At 40.9% G+C, this 14,544-nt stretch overlaps 2 protein-coding genes across 6 annotated transcripts in view; one reads left to right on the top strand and one right to left on the bottom strand.

Moving 5' to 3' along the window:
• The window catches only part of LOC114790975 (potassium channel, voltage gated eag related subfamily H, member 7), a 60,090-nt gene extending 48,712 nt beyond the window's left edge, over positions 1-11,378 (top strand). For all 5 annotated transcript variants that reach the window (XM_028981433.1, XM_028981432.1, XM_028981431.1 and 2 more), the window contains 6 exons: positions 1,713-1,918; positions 2,027-2,111; positions 2,690-2,917; positions 4,867-5,023; positions 5,688-5,871; positions 7,285-11,378. In XM_028981433.1, the coding sequence (XP_028837266.1) occupies positions 1,713-1,918; positions 2,027-2,111; positions 2,690-2,917; positions 4,867-5,023; positions 5,688-5,871; positions 7,285-7,560 (1,136 nt within the window). In that variant the 3' untranslated portion in view covers positions 7,561-11,378. The remainder of the gene's footprint in view (positions 1-1,712; positions 1,919-2,026; positions 2,112-2,689; positions 2,918-4,866; positions 5,024-5,687; positions 5,872-7,284) is intronic.
• A 126-nt stretch (positions 11,379-11,504) lies between these two features.
• dnah9l (dynein, axonemal, heavy polypeptide 9 like) overlaps positions 11,505-14,544 on the bottom strand; it is a 38,310-nt gene continuing 35,270 nt past the window's right edge. Inside the window, exons 81-85 of the mRNA XM_028979350.1 lie at positions 13,240-13,422; positions 13,042-13,157; positions 12,827-12,939; positions 12,591-12,731; positions 11,505-12,073 (exon numbers count right to left, since the gene is read on the bottom strand). Of these exons, the coding sequence (XP_028835183.1) occupies positions 11,826-12,073; positions 12,591-12,731; positions 12,827-12,939; positions 13,042-13,157; positions 13,240-13,422 (801 nt within the window). The 3' untranslated portion in view covers positions 11,505-11,825. The remainder of the gene's footprint in view (positions 12,074-12,590; positions 12,732-12,826; positions 12,940-13,041; positions 13,158-13,239; positions 13,423-14,544) is intronic.

The raw sequence follows: 14,544 nt of genomic DNA, 5'->3' as shown, positions 1-14,544 counted from the left end.
TAGATCAGTGTAGTTGTTCATTTGCAGGTTGGTTATAGTTGTTCAGGTCTTATTTAACAGTAGAACTCCAACTTGATATCTGTTTCCATGTTCTGTTTTTTCAGGGTTTTGCAAATAATTTTAAAACTGGTCCAGAAATGTCCAGTGATTGGAAATTCCAGATTCCAGGGACATTAGCTGAGCTGGACGTGATATGGAGAATCTGGAATTTCCTTCTTACTTGCCATTTCTTAAATTCTAGTATTTCAACCTTACTATGTCGAGTTGAATGACACTATATGTTCAGACATGTTCCTTACTGTTACTGTTCTGTTGAAAAGTGAAAGTAAAATACAAGTGGAGCTCATTACACACTCCAAGTGTGGAAAATAACTCAACTAAAGTAAATCACACAAGTGCAGGCTGAGGGCTCTGCCCCACCACAGCCTGTCATAAAGGTGCATTTCACGACTGTTACAAACTGACGTAAAACAACAAATGTCTACCAAAAATGCATTTGAACAAACCTATTATTACACTTCTGAAAAAAACACAAGAATATAACCTGCACATTGTTCTCTCTGCACCAAAACACGCACTGCAAACAAACCAAAACCGCGGCCCAAAAACCAAGGTCTGGACCTTACTGTAGGAATACCTGTACCGTCACACCCCTATTATTTTAGGGGCAGTAAACAACAATGAATCGAAAGCTGACTATATTTCTGTTCCTAAGTCTTCAGTACCATCTGGCTGAGACCTCTTTTGAATTTTGTATTTTTTTTTTTTACATAAAATCATCATCTTTGAAGAATGTGTGCACAATTATGTTGTTTTGTGAACCAGCAACTCTTTGCCACACAAGAAAAGCCACAATGGTTCACTGCTTCGTTATTAGTAATTAAACTCCTGAATTGTATGTCGATATGTAAAATATCGTATAATAATAAAGTATAATAAAGTGAAGTGATTGTCACATGTGATACACAGCAGCACAGCACACATTGCGCACAGTGAAATTTGTCCTCTGCATTTAACTCATGACCCTGAGTGAGCAGTGGGCAGCCACGACAGGCGCCCGGGGAGCAGTGGCACCTTGGCGGATCGGGATTTGAACCAGCAACCTTCTGATTACGGGGCCGCTTCCTTAACCGCTAGGCCACCACTGCCCCTATAAACCATCTGATTGCTGCAAATAGCAATGAGGAATGAAGCACAATTAGGTCTTGATGATATAAAGCTCGAGAGGAGGTGTTGCTGGATCTGACCTAACAGTTTTCACTTAGATGAGGTAGATGAAAGCAGGGGTGTCACCACTTGGTTCCTCCATGGCCTGGGGTAGACTTGCTGTATTAGAACACTCAGCCTGGAAAGATTTCAGGCACAGATGAGCCTGTTATAGTTGAACAGAAGCCCTAATTATTACCTAATATAAAATACTGAGCTGTTATTTACAGGTTTTTCAGGGAAACCCATATGTGTTGTGGAGGTTTTCCTTGGAATAATTCTGATTTGAGATATATATGGTGCTTCATAAATTCACAAGCAGATGGTTTCCATGCTGTGCAGTGAGGGCTTTTATGATGGGTGAAATGGAGTCACAATACACTGTAGAGCGTGCAACTGTTCTTTTCATTGATGAAGACTGATTGTGATGTAGCAGTTGGCAGTATTTAGTTGACCTCATATTTTAATTTTACGTATAAGTATTTAATGACACTATTTTACTTCAGGGAAGAATGACATCTTTGGAGAGATGATCCACCTGTACGCCAAGCCCGGGAAGTCTAATGCAGATGTACGGGCACTGAGTTACTGTGACCTGCACACGATTCAACGAGAGGAAATTCTAGAGGTGCTGGACATGTACCCGGAGTTTGCAGATCACTTTCTGTCCAACCTGGAACTGACCTTCAACCTGAGGGATGAGAACGCTAAGGTGTGTTTTTCAGCTGTTAGATAATGTTTCACTTTAATGGCACTGCTAAATAATATGAAATTGAACATTCATTTATTTGTTCTTTCATTCATTCCTTCCCCACTATAGAGCACTTGCCCACAGGGCAGTGATTCAGATGGTGATGAGGTTCGGTGCAGGAAGCGGCTCTCATTCCAGAGGAAGATGTCAGCAGGTGGATCAGCAAATCCCCTCCTTTCACCACACTGTCAGAACAAAATGTCCCGTAATCACAGGGACAATATCAGGTTCCTGTGGCTGCCATGTGTGGCTCTGAAGGGCAAAACTGCGATCAGACAGGGATGAGACTGGGCTGAATATGGCAGAGTAGGTTAAGATGGGTACAACTGTGTGGGGGTGTGTAATGGGTCATGAAGTTAGCTACAACACGCTCACAGGAAAACATTCTGTCTACGTTTGTCTTTGTGTTTCAGTCAAGAGGTGCATGCTCCAAACTGTAATAAGTCCCGGTCTGGATTTCGACTGGGAACTCAGATACCAAATGTTACACTCCGGCTGTTCTGGACAAAAGCAGCTGTTAAATGACACAAAATCAATATGTTGACTAAGGAAGCCCCATCTCACTGTTGTTTCATGATATACCTGCCACGACCCCTTTACCACGATAAAAAAGGCTTAGAAATTAGGAGAAATAGATAATTATTGATATAATCTGTTGTCATGTATGCATGTTTGCATCTGTGCGTGACTTTGTGTGGATATGTTGGTACATCTCTGTGCACCTTCTCTCAGGAACTCACAGTTGGGGTCTGGGGAGTGAGAAGGAGAAACACAGACAGTCGGAGCAGGAGGAGGAGAGGAGAGACTCAGTACTGGAGCGAGATGAGGAGGAGGAGGAGCAGCGACCCCTCTGTTCGGGTGGGATGGCGTTCCCTTCGTCCAGAGACCGCATGCTGCCTCTTGGTCTAGACCACCCCACTACACAGACCAAAGAGAGCCTGGACAGTCAGTGTGACAGAGGTAAGAAGCCACACATTGGTGTTCCTGTTCACACTAGTGAAGCCTAATTGTAATAATTATGTGATAAACTTATTATGAGTACATAACTACATTAACATGGACTAATAAACATCATATAATTTTACTGTAATTCTATCTTCATGAAGATATTTGGCTCACTAAGAAATACACACACCTAATACTCATTTTCAGAACACTCCATATAGACATTCACACACAAACTGTATATGTGCAAGTAGAATGTTTGGGCAGGTGGTATGACGGCCATCAGAAGGTCACATCTGCAGCAGGGGACTGGACCAGCTATTTTCACACTGCCAGTGAGAGACCTGGCAAGAGGCATGGCTGTCATGTTGCGTGTGAGGAGTAAGCAGGCGGAGGCACAAGCACTCGTTTTTTTTAGTAATACACCAATACACTCCAAGTCTGATGCATGATAACATCAAACAAGGGATGTTGGTAGCCTAGTGGCTATGACCCAGAAGGCCACAAAGTCCCAGGTTCAAACCCCACCTACTACCATTGTGTCCCTGAGCAAGACACTTAACCCTGTGTCTATCCAGGGGGACTGTCCCCTATAAGTGCTGATTGTAAGTCACTTTGGATAAGGGCGTCTGATAAATGCAGTAAAACTGCAAGTGTGCCAGTTAGGATTGTGGACAGACAAAGATATGAAAAGGGAGACATTTATACATATAAACACAGTTGATGGTGAAAGAATCAGGGCCAGAAGAATCCAGGGTTCTAGGGGACTAGTTAGGAATTTTGAATAATGTATTGTGCAGTAGTGGAGCATAATACTGAATATATGGCAGTGTATTCTGTACACTGCCATCAGTACATTTTGCTCATCGCTGTACACGAATACTGTGTAAGGTGTACACATTTTAGCACATATGCATGCGTATTTGGCTTACAGTGAAGTGCACTTTCTAGAGGTGATGGCTTAAGAGGATTACTGCTGAGCTGCTGCACAAAACATTAGTGTTATCCGGAATTAGAATAGGCTTTTGAAACACACACAGATCACTCATTATCCTCTCATCTTGTCGCTCCGTCAGCCTAATCACAGAAGCAAATATTTGCGTTTCCTCTGGTGCTGTGATGTGGTGTGCAGTAACTAACTGAATGTCCTCAGGCCCAAAGCAGCATGCTTGCCCCCACAGAACGCCCATTTAGCACAGCACATCAGGAATCAAAGATTAAATGTTATGGCTTTCTTCTTACCAATTATCACAGTACCAAAGCTACTGGATATTTCTCAGACAAGCTCCAGAAAATAAATAATGTGTTTTTTACTTAACAATGGGTAAATAACACAAATACTGTTAACATGTAACTACCTATATGCAGTTTAATTTGAATGTCTATCTGTTTTAAATACATTAACTTTTATGGGGTCCAGTATTTATGAGGGCATCTGGTCCTCGCTAAGATATAAGTACAAACAAGTCCACTCACACATACACACATGCAGAGACTGGCACAATTTCTCAGAGACTGTTTCTTGCCTTGCCTCAGTAACACATGTCTGCACACTCATGCACACACACAAACACACACACACACACACACACACTGACTCCACCTGCCCACGCAAACTCAGCAGCACCTGCCCAATAAATAACCTCAGCCTGACAAAGAGACAGTGCAGCTGTTGGTGGAAGATTAATAGTTGTCTATTCTTGTGTTTGTGTGTGTGTGTTTATTCATAGGAAGGGAAAGCATTTGACATTTCAGTAAAGAGGGAGATTTTTCCGGTCCTCTTTAAAACAAACACATACGAGAAAAGCATGAGACGAAGAATCTGTGTGCATCGCTGCATGCATACACAACTGTGTTTTTGCATGTGTTAATGAGTGTAGTTGTATGGTATGGTAGTTGTTGCCTCAATGTCTGTGTGTGCGAGTGCTATGGAGATTAACAGCTGTCGTAATGTCCCATGGGAGACGTGTGTGCTGAGGAGTGGGTGTGTGCAGAGAACGGGGAGTTCCTGGATGAGTCGGCACAAGCACACAATGGCAGGGGCGCAGAAGACAGTGAGAGTGACATCACGTACGGGGAGGTGGAGCACCGCCTGGACCTCCTCCAAGAGCACCTGAACAGGTGAGAGAGAGCGACAACGAGAGAGAGAGGGAGAGAGAGAGTGTGAGAGGAAGAATGAGAAAGAGAAGCGAAGAGATGGAGAGTCAGGTGGCAGGAAAAGAGAACAGCTGGTATTTTTAGCCTCCATCTGAGATGCCATCATCCAAAAGACAGTGACAGAATGTGTGTGTGTGTGTTTCTTTTGTCCTCTCAATAACCCTCTCTCCCTCTCTCTCTTTTCCTCTCACTCACTCTATCTGTTTTAGTACTTCCCCCTGACGTCACATTTCTAATATAACACTCACAGATTTACAAATATGAATATAGAATAAAGCTACATATAAAACAGTTAGATTTTTGTTTGAAATATACATACAGAGCTAACATGACACTGAACTATAGTTTAAATCAGTCCATTACACTAACCAATACAATTAGTTTTAGTGACAGTAACACAGTCGTCCCCTGGTGTTAAATATTGGTACTGCAGGATGAGATTGAATGAGGTTGTAAGTAAACATTGAACTACAGCATTCACTCTAAAGGTGGAAAGTTCATAAAATCTCAGGGGCTTTGTTTAAGGGAAATGATTTGTCTGTGTCTGTCTGTACAGATGTAGCTTCTTTGCATGCATGCAAGCTCATTTCTGTATCTGATCTGCTTGATTCTTGCGCTGTGGACTCAGGCTGGAGTCTCAGATGACATCAGACATCCAAGCCATCCTGCAGCTGCTGCAGAGGCAGTCGGCTGTGGGGCCACCTTCCTACAACGCACTGACCTCCACTCCGGAGTTCCAGAGACCAGCTGTCAGAGTCCAGCCCGTCACCGCCCTGCAGACGGCACACTACTCTAGATCAGCACATGGACGGGTAACTCACAAACTCGTGCCAACATAGCACACAGCCATCATACACATACATCTTGTTCTTTTGGAAAGGTAGCATTCTACATTTTTTTAAAACCAGAATGGTGTTACAGTAACTGACAAACACAAAGTCCGTCAGGCATTGTCTAGTGTGAGTTGCATATGCAATGTCAGGATACAAGTTTTGTCTTAGGTAATGTCTCACAGGCGCAAGGACAAATGCTAGAGGGGCTTATCTTGCTACATTTCCTCTGATGCAATAAACTAAATCTGCTATTGGCATCTGGATTTATCCATCCAGTATTTCCTTACTCTAGTGAGCTCTGTTAGACATAAAGGTATAGAATCAATTTTTTGTGTGTGTAAATATACACACACACACACATATATTTGGTTTAGGTAATGTCTCACACACACACACACACACACATTTATCCTATTGATCCTATATCTTTACTTTATAGATTTCTATAGATTTTGAGTTTACAAAAACTAAGAGCCCTGATAAGGCCTAACTTGTCAGAAAAAGAACATGCTCGGAAATTGTTAAGTGCTAGACAAAGAAAAAAATATTTTTATTTATTTTGTGTATGCATGTGCGTGTGTAAGTGATTAGATTTGTCTGAAATACTTTTTGAATAAGTGGGTTTTCAATTGCTTCTTAAAGGTGGTAGTAGTCGCGGCTAGTCGAATGGAGCAGGGCAAGTTGTTCCACCAGCCGGGGAGGTAGATCTTTACATCTAACAGAGCTCACTAAAGTAAGGAAATACTGGATGGATAAATCCAGATGCCAATAGCAGATTTAGTTTATTGCATCAGTGGAAATGTAGTAAGATAAGCCCTAGCCTTTGTCCTTGTGCCTGTGAGACATTATGTAATGGAACAGAGTGTGAGATTAAATAAGTGTGTGTGTGTGTGTGTGTGTGTGTGTGTGTGTGTGTGTGTGTGTGTGTGTGTGTGTGCGTGTGTGTGTGTGCGTGTGTTGGAGTTGGAGTTGGCTAATCTTGAGTCATATCAGGCCAGTAGACGAGCATTGTCAAAGCCTCATGACTGTGAATGAAACAGAATTAGTGTGCATGTCATGTGTGTTGGTGTGTGTGGAGGGGGGCAGGGGGATTAGGTCAGTTTACTGGTGTTTCATCCAATCTTCATGGGCATCATAATCATTACAAATTTTATTTGCCTCATACACATCACAGTTTGTAATAAATGCTTAATTACTCACAAGCAATATACATGTATATAGTAGAAAAATAAAGAGAATACAGGTGCTTATTAATGTGTGATGTACAGATATACAGATAAATACACCATCACAGCAGAATGCAGACAAATTTGTGGAAAGACTTTCTCAGGGTCATTTTATGAAATAAAAATGCCTATTTCAGATGATGTATCAATGTGTTTGTTTTGTCAGACATCTTGCATGGAAAAGAGCTGCCATGTACCAAAAGAATCTGCACCTGACCTTGTTACCATGGAGACCTCCCCAGAAGGCCCACCGTTGGCAACCCAAAGCAGGGAGGCGGAGCTTACAGGACTCAAAGAGGAGGAAGCCAAGCCTGATTCACCATTGCCCCGAGGCCAGCTGTCCGTCAAACAAGACTCCTTCCCAGATCTGTCGAGCACCGGCAGGCCCGGGGCTCTGGGTCTCCACAGGCCATCCTCAGATCCGGGTCTTCCAGGGAAGTAGCAGCAGGTCTGGATCTGCACTTGCTCTACCCCTTCTACCCCTAACTCTTTACCCCCATCTCAGACCTCTTCCCCCAGCCTTGACTCAGGGTCTTGAAGGAGACTGGACAACCATATGCAAGATGCACTGTACAATATCACAGTCCATGTGACCATCTGTATTAAGTATAAAATACCTACATACGCAGGAACTGTGTTTATATGCTTTAAATATCATGTATAGAACTATTTATTGTGTAAATATTTCAGGTTTGACACTGCCAGCAACACAGGGCACCTGACATGCTTGATTCAAATGAAAAATGCATGTATGGAAAGTGTTTTGTAGCATGTTTTAAAACTCTCACACACACACAGACACAGTTTTCTCTGGTGAGCTGTGAATGCTGTTGGCATGTTTATCACGCTCGCGATTGTTCTGTTTGTCACTTGTTCTCATGTAGGATGCTATCTCTCATTATCGATCTGCTAACGGTTATTTTGGGATGTACACACACATATACGCACCAAAGCCTCTTTATCTAAACATATCAGCCAACACCAACAATCTGAAAGTACTCATGCGCTAATTCTGTTCAAATTCTGTAGATCTTTAGTACACTCCATGCAGTACTTACAGCTGGAGAAGAGCTCCTGGCTGGTAATTCTGCAATATTGTGCCTCAGAATGCTCTCATGTATCTGGGATCTGTCTCACGGAGCAGGATATATTGGCTAGCTAGGTAACTTTAAGTTTAGTTGATGTAACCTTGAAGCTGAATCTATTTTTACAGGGGTGTGTCACGATAAATGGTAATTGATGCCACGTGCATAACCTGCTTTTGCTCAGGATATTGGCTCTTATATTGGCTCTTGGATTGATTGGGTGGTCATTTTTAACCTGATGTAGCATTTCCACCCTATCATTTCAGAGAGGGATTTCTGGAGAACAGATATTTGACCATTAAGTACGTTCATGTTGCCTTAGTTATTAGTGGCACACATTATCAATAGCAGCATTTTTTTCAGCAGATCTGTCTGGCTGAAGGTCACTGCTTTACTTTATATGGTGATTATTACTCTATGGTAATTTCAGCTCCTCTATTCCACATAATTGGTTGTTCACAGCTGTGTGCTTGATGTCTGTTCATTTTCTGATCAGTTTAAGCTGAGTGAAAAATAATGGCCAAATCACATAAATCATCCATGTCACATGTCACCATGCATAGATCTTCGGTGTCAGATCATTGAGGTTATTATGAATCTAACAGTGTAAAGTGAAAACTGAAGTGCTTATGGGATTAATTATGTTTTATATTTAATAGGGAATCTGGATCTGTACATTAAATTAATTTTTTTGTTGTAGTTATATCCCTGAAACAATACAACTTGTAACATTTCTAAGATTATAATTACATTCAAGAGTGATCTCTATCATAATGGCAGACACACAGTATATCCATATACTACAAGTGTGTTGTGTGAGCAATAATAACAGCAAAAGACCTATTCATCAACCCGGACTCAGCCCTATCTCTTTAAAGAAAATAAGACCTTTATAAGCAGTGTACAAGTTGTTTATAGGAATATCACAATTATTTTTCCAATAAATAGGACCACTTATCATTCATGTTCATGAGAACGTAATATACCCATGCAAGTGAAATTATATTTTACACATGGATAAATAACCACGTAAGACAGTCTATGTTTCTAAAGCTTATTGCTTGAAAAATCATGACTACACTGGAAATAGTAAACCATAGCTGTCGGTTGTTTAATGTGTTTTTTTCCTCATTCCAATAGTTAAAAAATATATATTAGCTGTCAAATGTATGCTTATGAGTAAAGTGTTTTCATTTTTTACTTTACCATAATCTTTTTTTTTGGTTTATTCACATTACTAATGCTAAAATATTACTACAATTTTTAAAACTTTAGCCAATGTTTTCTTTTTTCAGTGTATGTATCGGCTTGAACAGATCACCATCTTTTGATTAGGCTCCGTTCGGTAGTAGCACATATTTTAAAATAATTTGATACTACTGCTTACACAGGTCTTATGTAGCTTTGCTGTTGGAAGATATACAACCTGTCCAAATATTAGTAGAGCTGTTTGTGGTGTTGCTGTATTTATTGATTTTATTGTGAAATTGATTCATGGATGTCACATATCACTCCACAATAAGAGTCCATCATAGAGGTAGTCGAAGATGCAGTAAAAGATAATCGGTATCCCAATATTGTACACGATGAAGCAATAATATCACTCGATATTGGCACAGGCACAAAGCAGAAGGCCAAATACAGCAGATCAGCATGCATTGCATGCCATCGAGTGTATTATTGCTATTTAACTGTGCACTGCATGGTTCCACTAAAATGGTAGCAACACAATCAGATCCGATACTTCCAGAACACCCATTACAAATTGGATGATCGTCATTCATCAGTCCAGACAGGAACTAAATGACTGCTGCTTCAAACGGAAGTGGTTAGTAGCAACCTGATCAGCAATTCCCATCATAATTTCAGATGTAATTTTACATTTACTTAATTATGCAGATATCTACATACAGATACAAAATGCATGTTTTTCGCTGTGTTTTCCTCCTACCTTCTTTCAACATGCCAATGTGTGGCTGATTCAGGGCTTCCAGTGACTAAACATGAAAAAAATATTAGCAGACGACTTTGTCATAAGCCAGTTATAATAAGTGAAAGTGAAAAATGAACTGACCGAGGGACAAGCAGAAGCCTCACCTGCATCGCCTCTGTTAGCCTTAGCTTCAATAGCCCACTTTAGCCTTAGGCCTCATTGCTAACGTTTATGCATCCCTTCACTTAGAAATTATACGTAGTGAAACTGAATATGTTTCAAGAGTAATGACTTGTATGGGTGAACTGCATGTTTCAGAAAAGATTAGTCATGTAGGTCTTACAACATGTTAACACCAAAAAGTATATACACTCATTCATCTGTCTGCAGTGTTTAATGGACGGCACACTTGAAGAAATGTGTGTTTGGAATGACCGTGTAAGAGCCCCAGCTTTAGTGGTGGGCATGCCGTAGTATTCATGTCTTCATCCTGAAAAGAATGGGGGGGGAACTTATCAGCGATGGTTACTGGCTCAGTGGTCAGAGCACAGTGAGGAACCTCAAATCAAACTACAGTATGACACATTTCTTCAGTCGGTTGAATTTGTAGGCTTCAGAGGAAGACTGACAAATGAAGATTGTGCTGAGGCATGGACCGACAAGTAAATATTAGTCAACGGTCGATTTGAAGGAGGCAATTTAGCTGCTTTTTAAAATTTTAAGTGATATATCAACAAATTAATATTGGTGCCCACCACTAAAAATTAATCATTCACTTTCATGCCATTTGGGTTGAGTGGTGGTCACTTTACCCACTGGAGAATGGAGAGCCCACCGTGTTACCGTGAACTCCTGGCTGGCACCTGGGGTCACGTCTCCCTGAGAAAAGATGCATTTTTATTCTCTGCCCAGACGTGAATTGTTGCCAGAGGAAGTGCTCTGCTGAACATGTATAAGATTTTTTAATCAATTTGCAAATTTTTGCACAGAAACTGCAACCTTGTTGTACTGGAGGACAAAATGTCTCTTTTAAATCTAGTGCTGGTGTTTTTATGCATTTTTAAAACAAATGTTTGCCACTGTATTTTATACAATGCAAAACATAACAGCTGATTTGAATGTTTAATTTCTTGAACATATATATATTGATATTAATTATATATATATATACATATATATTGTGAATATAAACATATTTGAGTAACTGTACAAAGGAATAAACAGAATACCTGATGAATTGCAGCCTTTTTATGTGTTTGTTTATTAGGTGTGAAAGAAAAGTACAGTTACACAGTATTACTGGTATTCATTAGGGTTACCACTCTTTCAGTTCACAATATTTCATATGGAACATCCATTTTCATTGGCAGAGCTTAAAACTAATATAACTGACATGCAACAATATTTTACACAACATTGTTCAAGTGATGGCTTTTTAATTTTATGAATTTAAGGAACAATCCTGTTAAAGTCAACTGCATTTTAAAGAAGTGACTATAAGAACTGACTATGGGAAAGATTATATAATTATATAACATGCTTTAGTTTAAGTTAAACATATACCAATGACAGTGACACTGCACATTGGCCCAAATATGTAAAGGTCAAATACACACAAAAAAACATAAAGGGGAATCACGTCAACAAATCAGCTCCTTTAACTGATGAAATCAAAACCAAACATGTCTCTCACACACTGAGAAGCAGAGCAACTCCAGCTAGGACCCATTTGGCTGGTCTCTCTTTGGTCTTCAGGTTCAACGTCCAAATGTATGTGTTGCCACGGAGCTTGGTTTTGTAGACAGGACACTCATAAATGTTTCGCGTGTCCTGCCGGTCATTGGGAATGGCGCGCACAAATATCACAGGCATGCTGGGCGTGAGGTCTTTCAGACGGGCCTCAGTGATGTGCCCAGCCTGAATATCCCAGTGTGCCCCTGAGGAGAAGCACGAGAAGTACGAGCATGATTTTACTAAAGCAACATTTTACATGAGATATCTGAGCAGAAGGGTTTCCATGTTCTCCCAAGATCTCTGTGAACACCCAGTTCTAACTGGCTAAGTCACCATATTCACCAGGTCAAAAGGTAGCACACCTGGCAGTTGGTTTAAAATGGCTGGTTTAAACGCATAAATGTGTAAATGACCCAACTTATTATTATTGGCAGAATAATCCACTGTATGCACACCTCTTGATGGTCTATCTTAGATGAACATAATAGTTAGTTGGGAAGGAGCCTTCTCAGAGGAACAGCATTGGGATATTTTACCATACAACTGTCCATGACTTAAAATGTTACAAACATATGAAGAATTAGCCACAGTTCAATGAAACTGTGCATAGATTAGTGGGCCTGAACAAAACTAAAAATGACTATATTGCCTCACATTGACAAGTTATATTTTTATTTACACAAGCCCCGGGTTCTATTGTACTAACAAGCACACACTGACCCTCCATGAAAAATCCGTAGACATAGGCTCCCTCTCTGGCTGGCTGGGAAAAGTCATCCTTAAATTTCTTGGTGACATCCACAGTCAGGTTCATTTTGTCCAGAGGCCACTCATTCTTCCTGGCTAAACTCTGCATCACTGCTAAAGAACAATGCGTAAGAGACAATATATATGTGGATAAGGTGATAATGTGTGGTATGTAAGTAAGTGTGTGTGTGTGTGTGTGTGCGCAATACCTGTGAGGAAAGACTGGGGATTAAAGAGCCCAGAAAGCCATACCACACTAGGTAGAGACAAATCCTGTGTCCAACTATCCAGTTCTCGACAGCGCAGTAGGACATCGTTATACCTTAACACACACACACACACACACACACACACACTGTATACGACTACTATCATTAGACCAGAGTGTACTTGCCGGTGAGTTTTTTGTTAGTCTCCTGCTCACCACTGTGCCAGGCTGTAGGTAGATGGGTATGCCAACTTAGTCCAGGTGTCAGGAACATTATCAAAAAACAGAGCAGTCTGCAACTGCTCCATCTCAGAGGATATGGCCAGTTCACCCTGGGTGTGTAGAGGAATGATAAGGAGCAAATCTGCTTCAAGTTATGTCGAGTTATGTTGGAACAGACTCACATACACACACCTTGAGCCCCAGATCCAGCTCTTTAAGTGAACGTCGGATCTCATGGATGAGTGCATTCATGCGCTCACACTCCTGAAAACACACCAGGATGTAGGGAGAGCGCTCTGCTGTTTTAGACATGATGTCCGACATGTTGTATTCCTCCGGAAGCTTCTCCAGGATATCATCCAGGATGGTTTTTACCTGACAGACCAAAAAAGTTCCTGTAATCATTCTGACTGCCATTCAGTTAATAAACTGAAACTGAAGTTCAAATGAAGACCTTGGTTAAGTTCAAATGAAACATGAAACCCATTTTAAATTCAGGCATTGTTGTGCCTAAAATGATCACAAGGATCCGACCCTAGAGATTCTTGCACAGTTTGCACAGTTCCAGTCTATTGGCCAATGTAGCAAGGTGGTAAGTGACAATGTGGTAAGGACCAATAAGAATCTCTGAAATGAAAGGAAGCACCCTTATATACCAGAGTGTAGTCAAGTTGGGAATCTACGTCCAGTCTTTAAGAAAAGAAAGTACCAAAGGTTATAGAAGAAGGATCATCAAATCAAATCATCAAATCTACCTCAAGTTCACAAAAACTATGAAAACTATGTATGTACAAATAATATAGCCTTGGGATATAGCCTTTGGGATCAGTCAGACATCTGACTACAACGCCTACAATTACTACAAAATGCAACTGCACGTTTTCTCACTGGTACAAACATGCAACCCCGATCACATAACCCCGATCTTAGCCTCACTACACTGGCCCCCTGTCTGTTTTAGAGTCTGTATGTTTTTTTTTCATTATTTATTTTTATTTGAATGGCTCAGTTCCAGCCTATTTGTCAGACCTACTCCATTCCTACACTCCACCCCGTTCTCTCAGGTCTTCAGACCAGAGCTATTGTCTGTTCCTAGGTCACATTACAAGCTCAGAGGTGACATGGCGTTTGCAGTGGCTGCTCCTTGTCTATGGTATGACCTACCAATCAGTGTCAGATAGGCGCTGTCAATCACTGCATTTAAATCTCATTTAAAAGCTCACCTTTACAGCCTGGTTATTAACCCAGTGTGGGGTGGTTTTTACACAGTGTTCTTATGCAGTGTTTTATGTGGTTTTACTCTTTTACTGTGAAATTTTAAGTGAAAGTGAAGTGATTGTCATTGTGATACACAACAAAGTGTCCTCTGCTTTTAACCCATCACCCTTGGTGAGCAGTGGGCAGCCATCACAGGCAGTGTGTGTGAGGATGGTGCTTTGCTCAGCGCCACCTCAATGGCATCTTGGCGGATCGGGATTTGACTTTGGTCAGCTCCTT

This window comes from Denticeps clupeoides, chromosome 5, assembly GCF_900700375.1.
Source record: "Denticeps clupeoides chromosome 5, fDenClu1.1, whole genome shotgun sequence".
Taxonomy (NCBI): Eukaryota; Metazoa; Chordata; class Actinopteri; order Clupeiformes; family Denticipitidae; genus Denticeps; species Denticeps clupeoides.
Note: the sequence above shows the minus strand (reverse complement) of the source record. Positions and strands in the feature narration are given on the sequence as shown.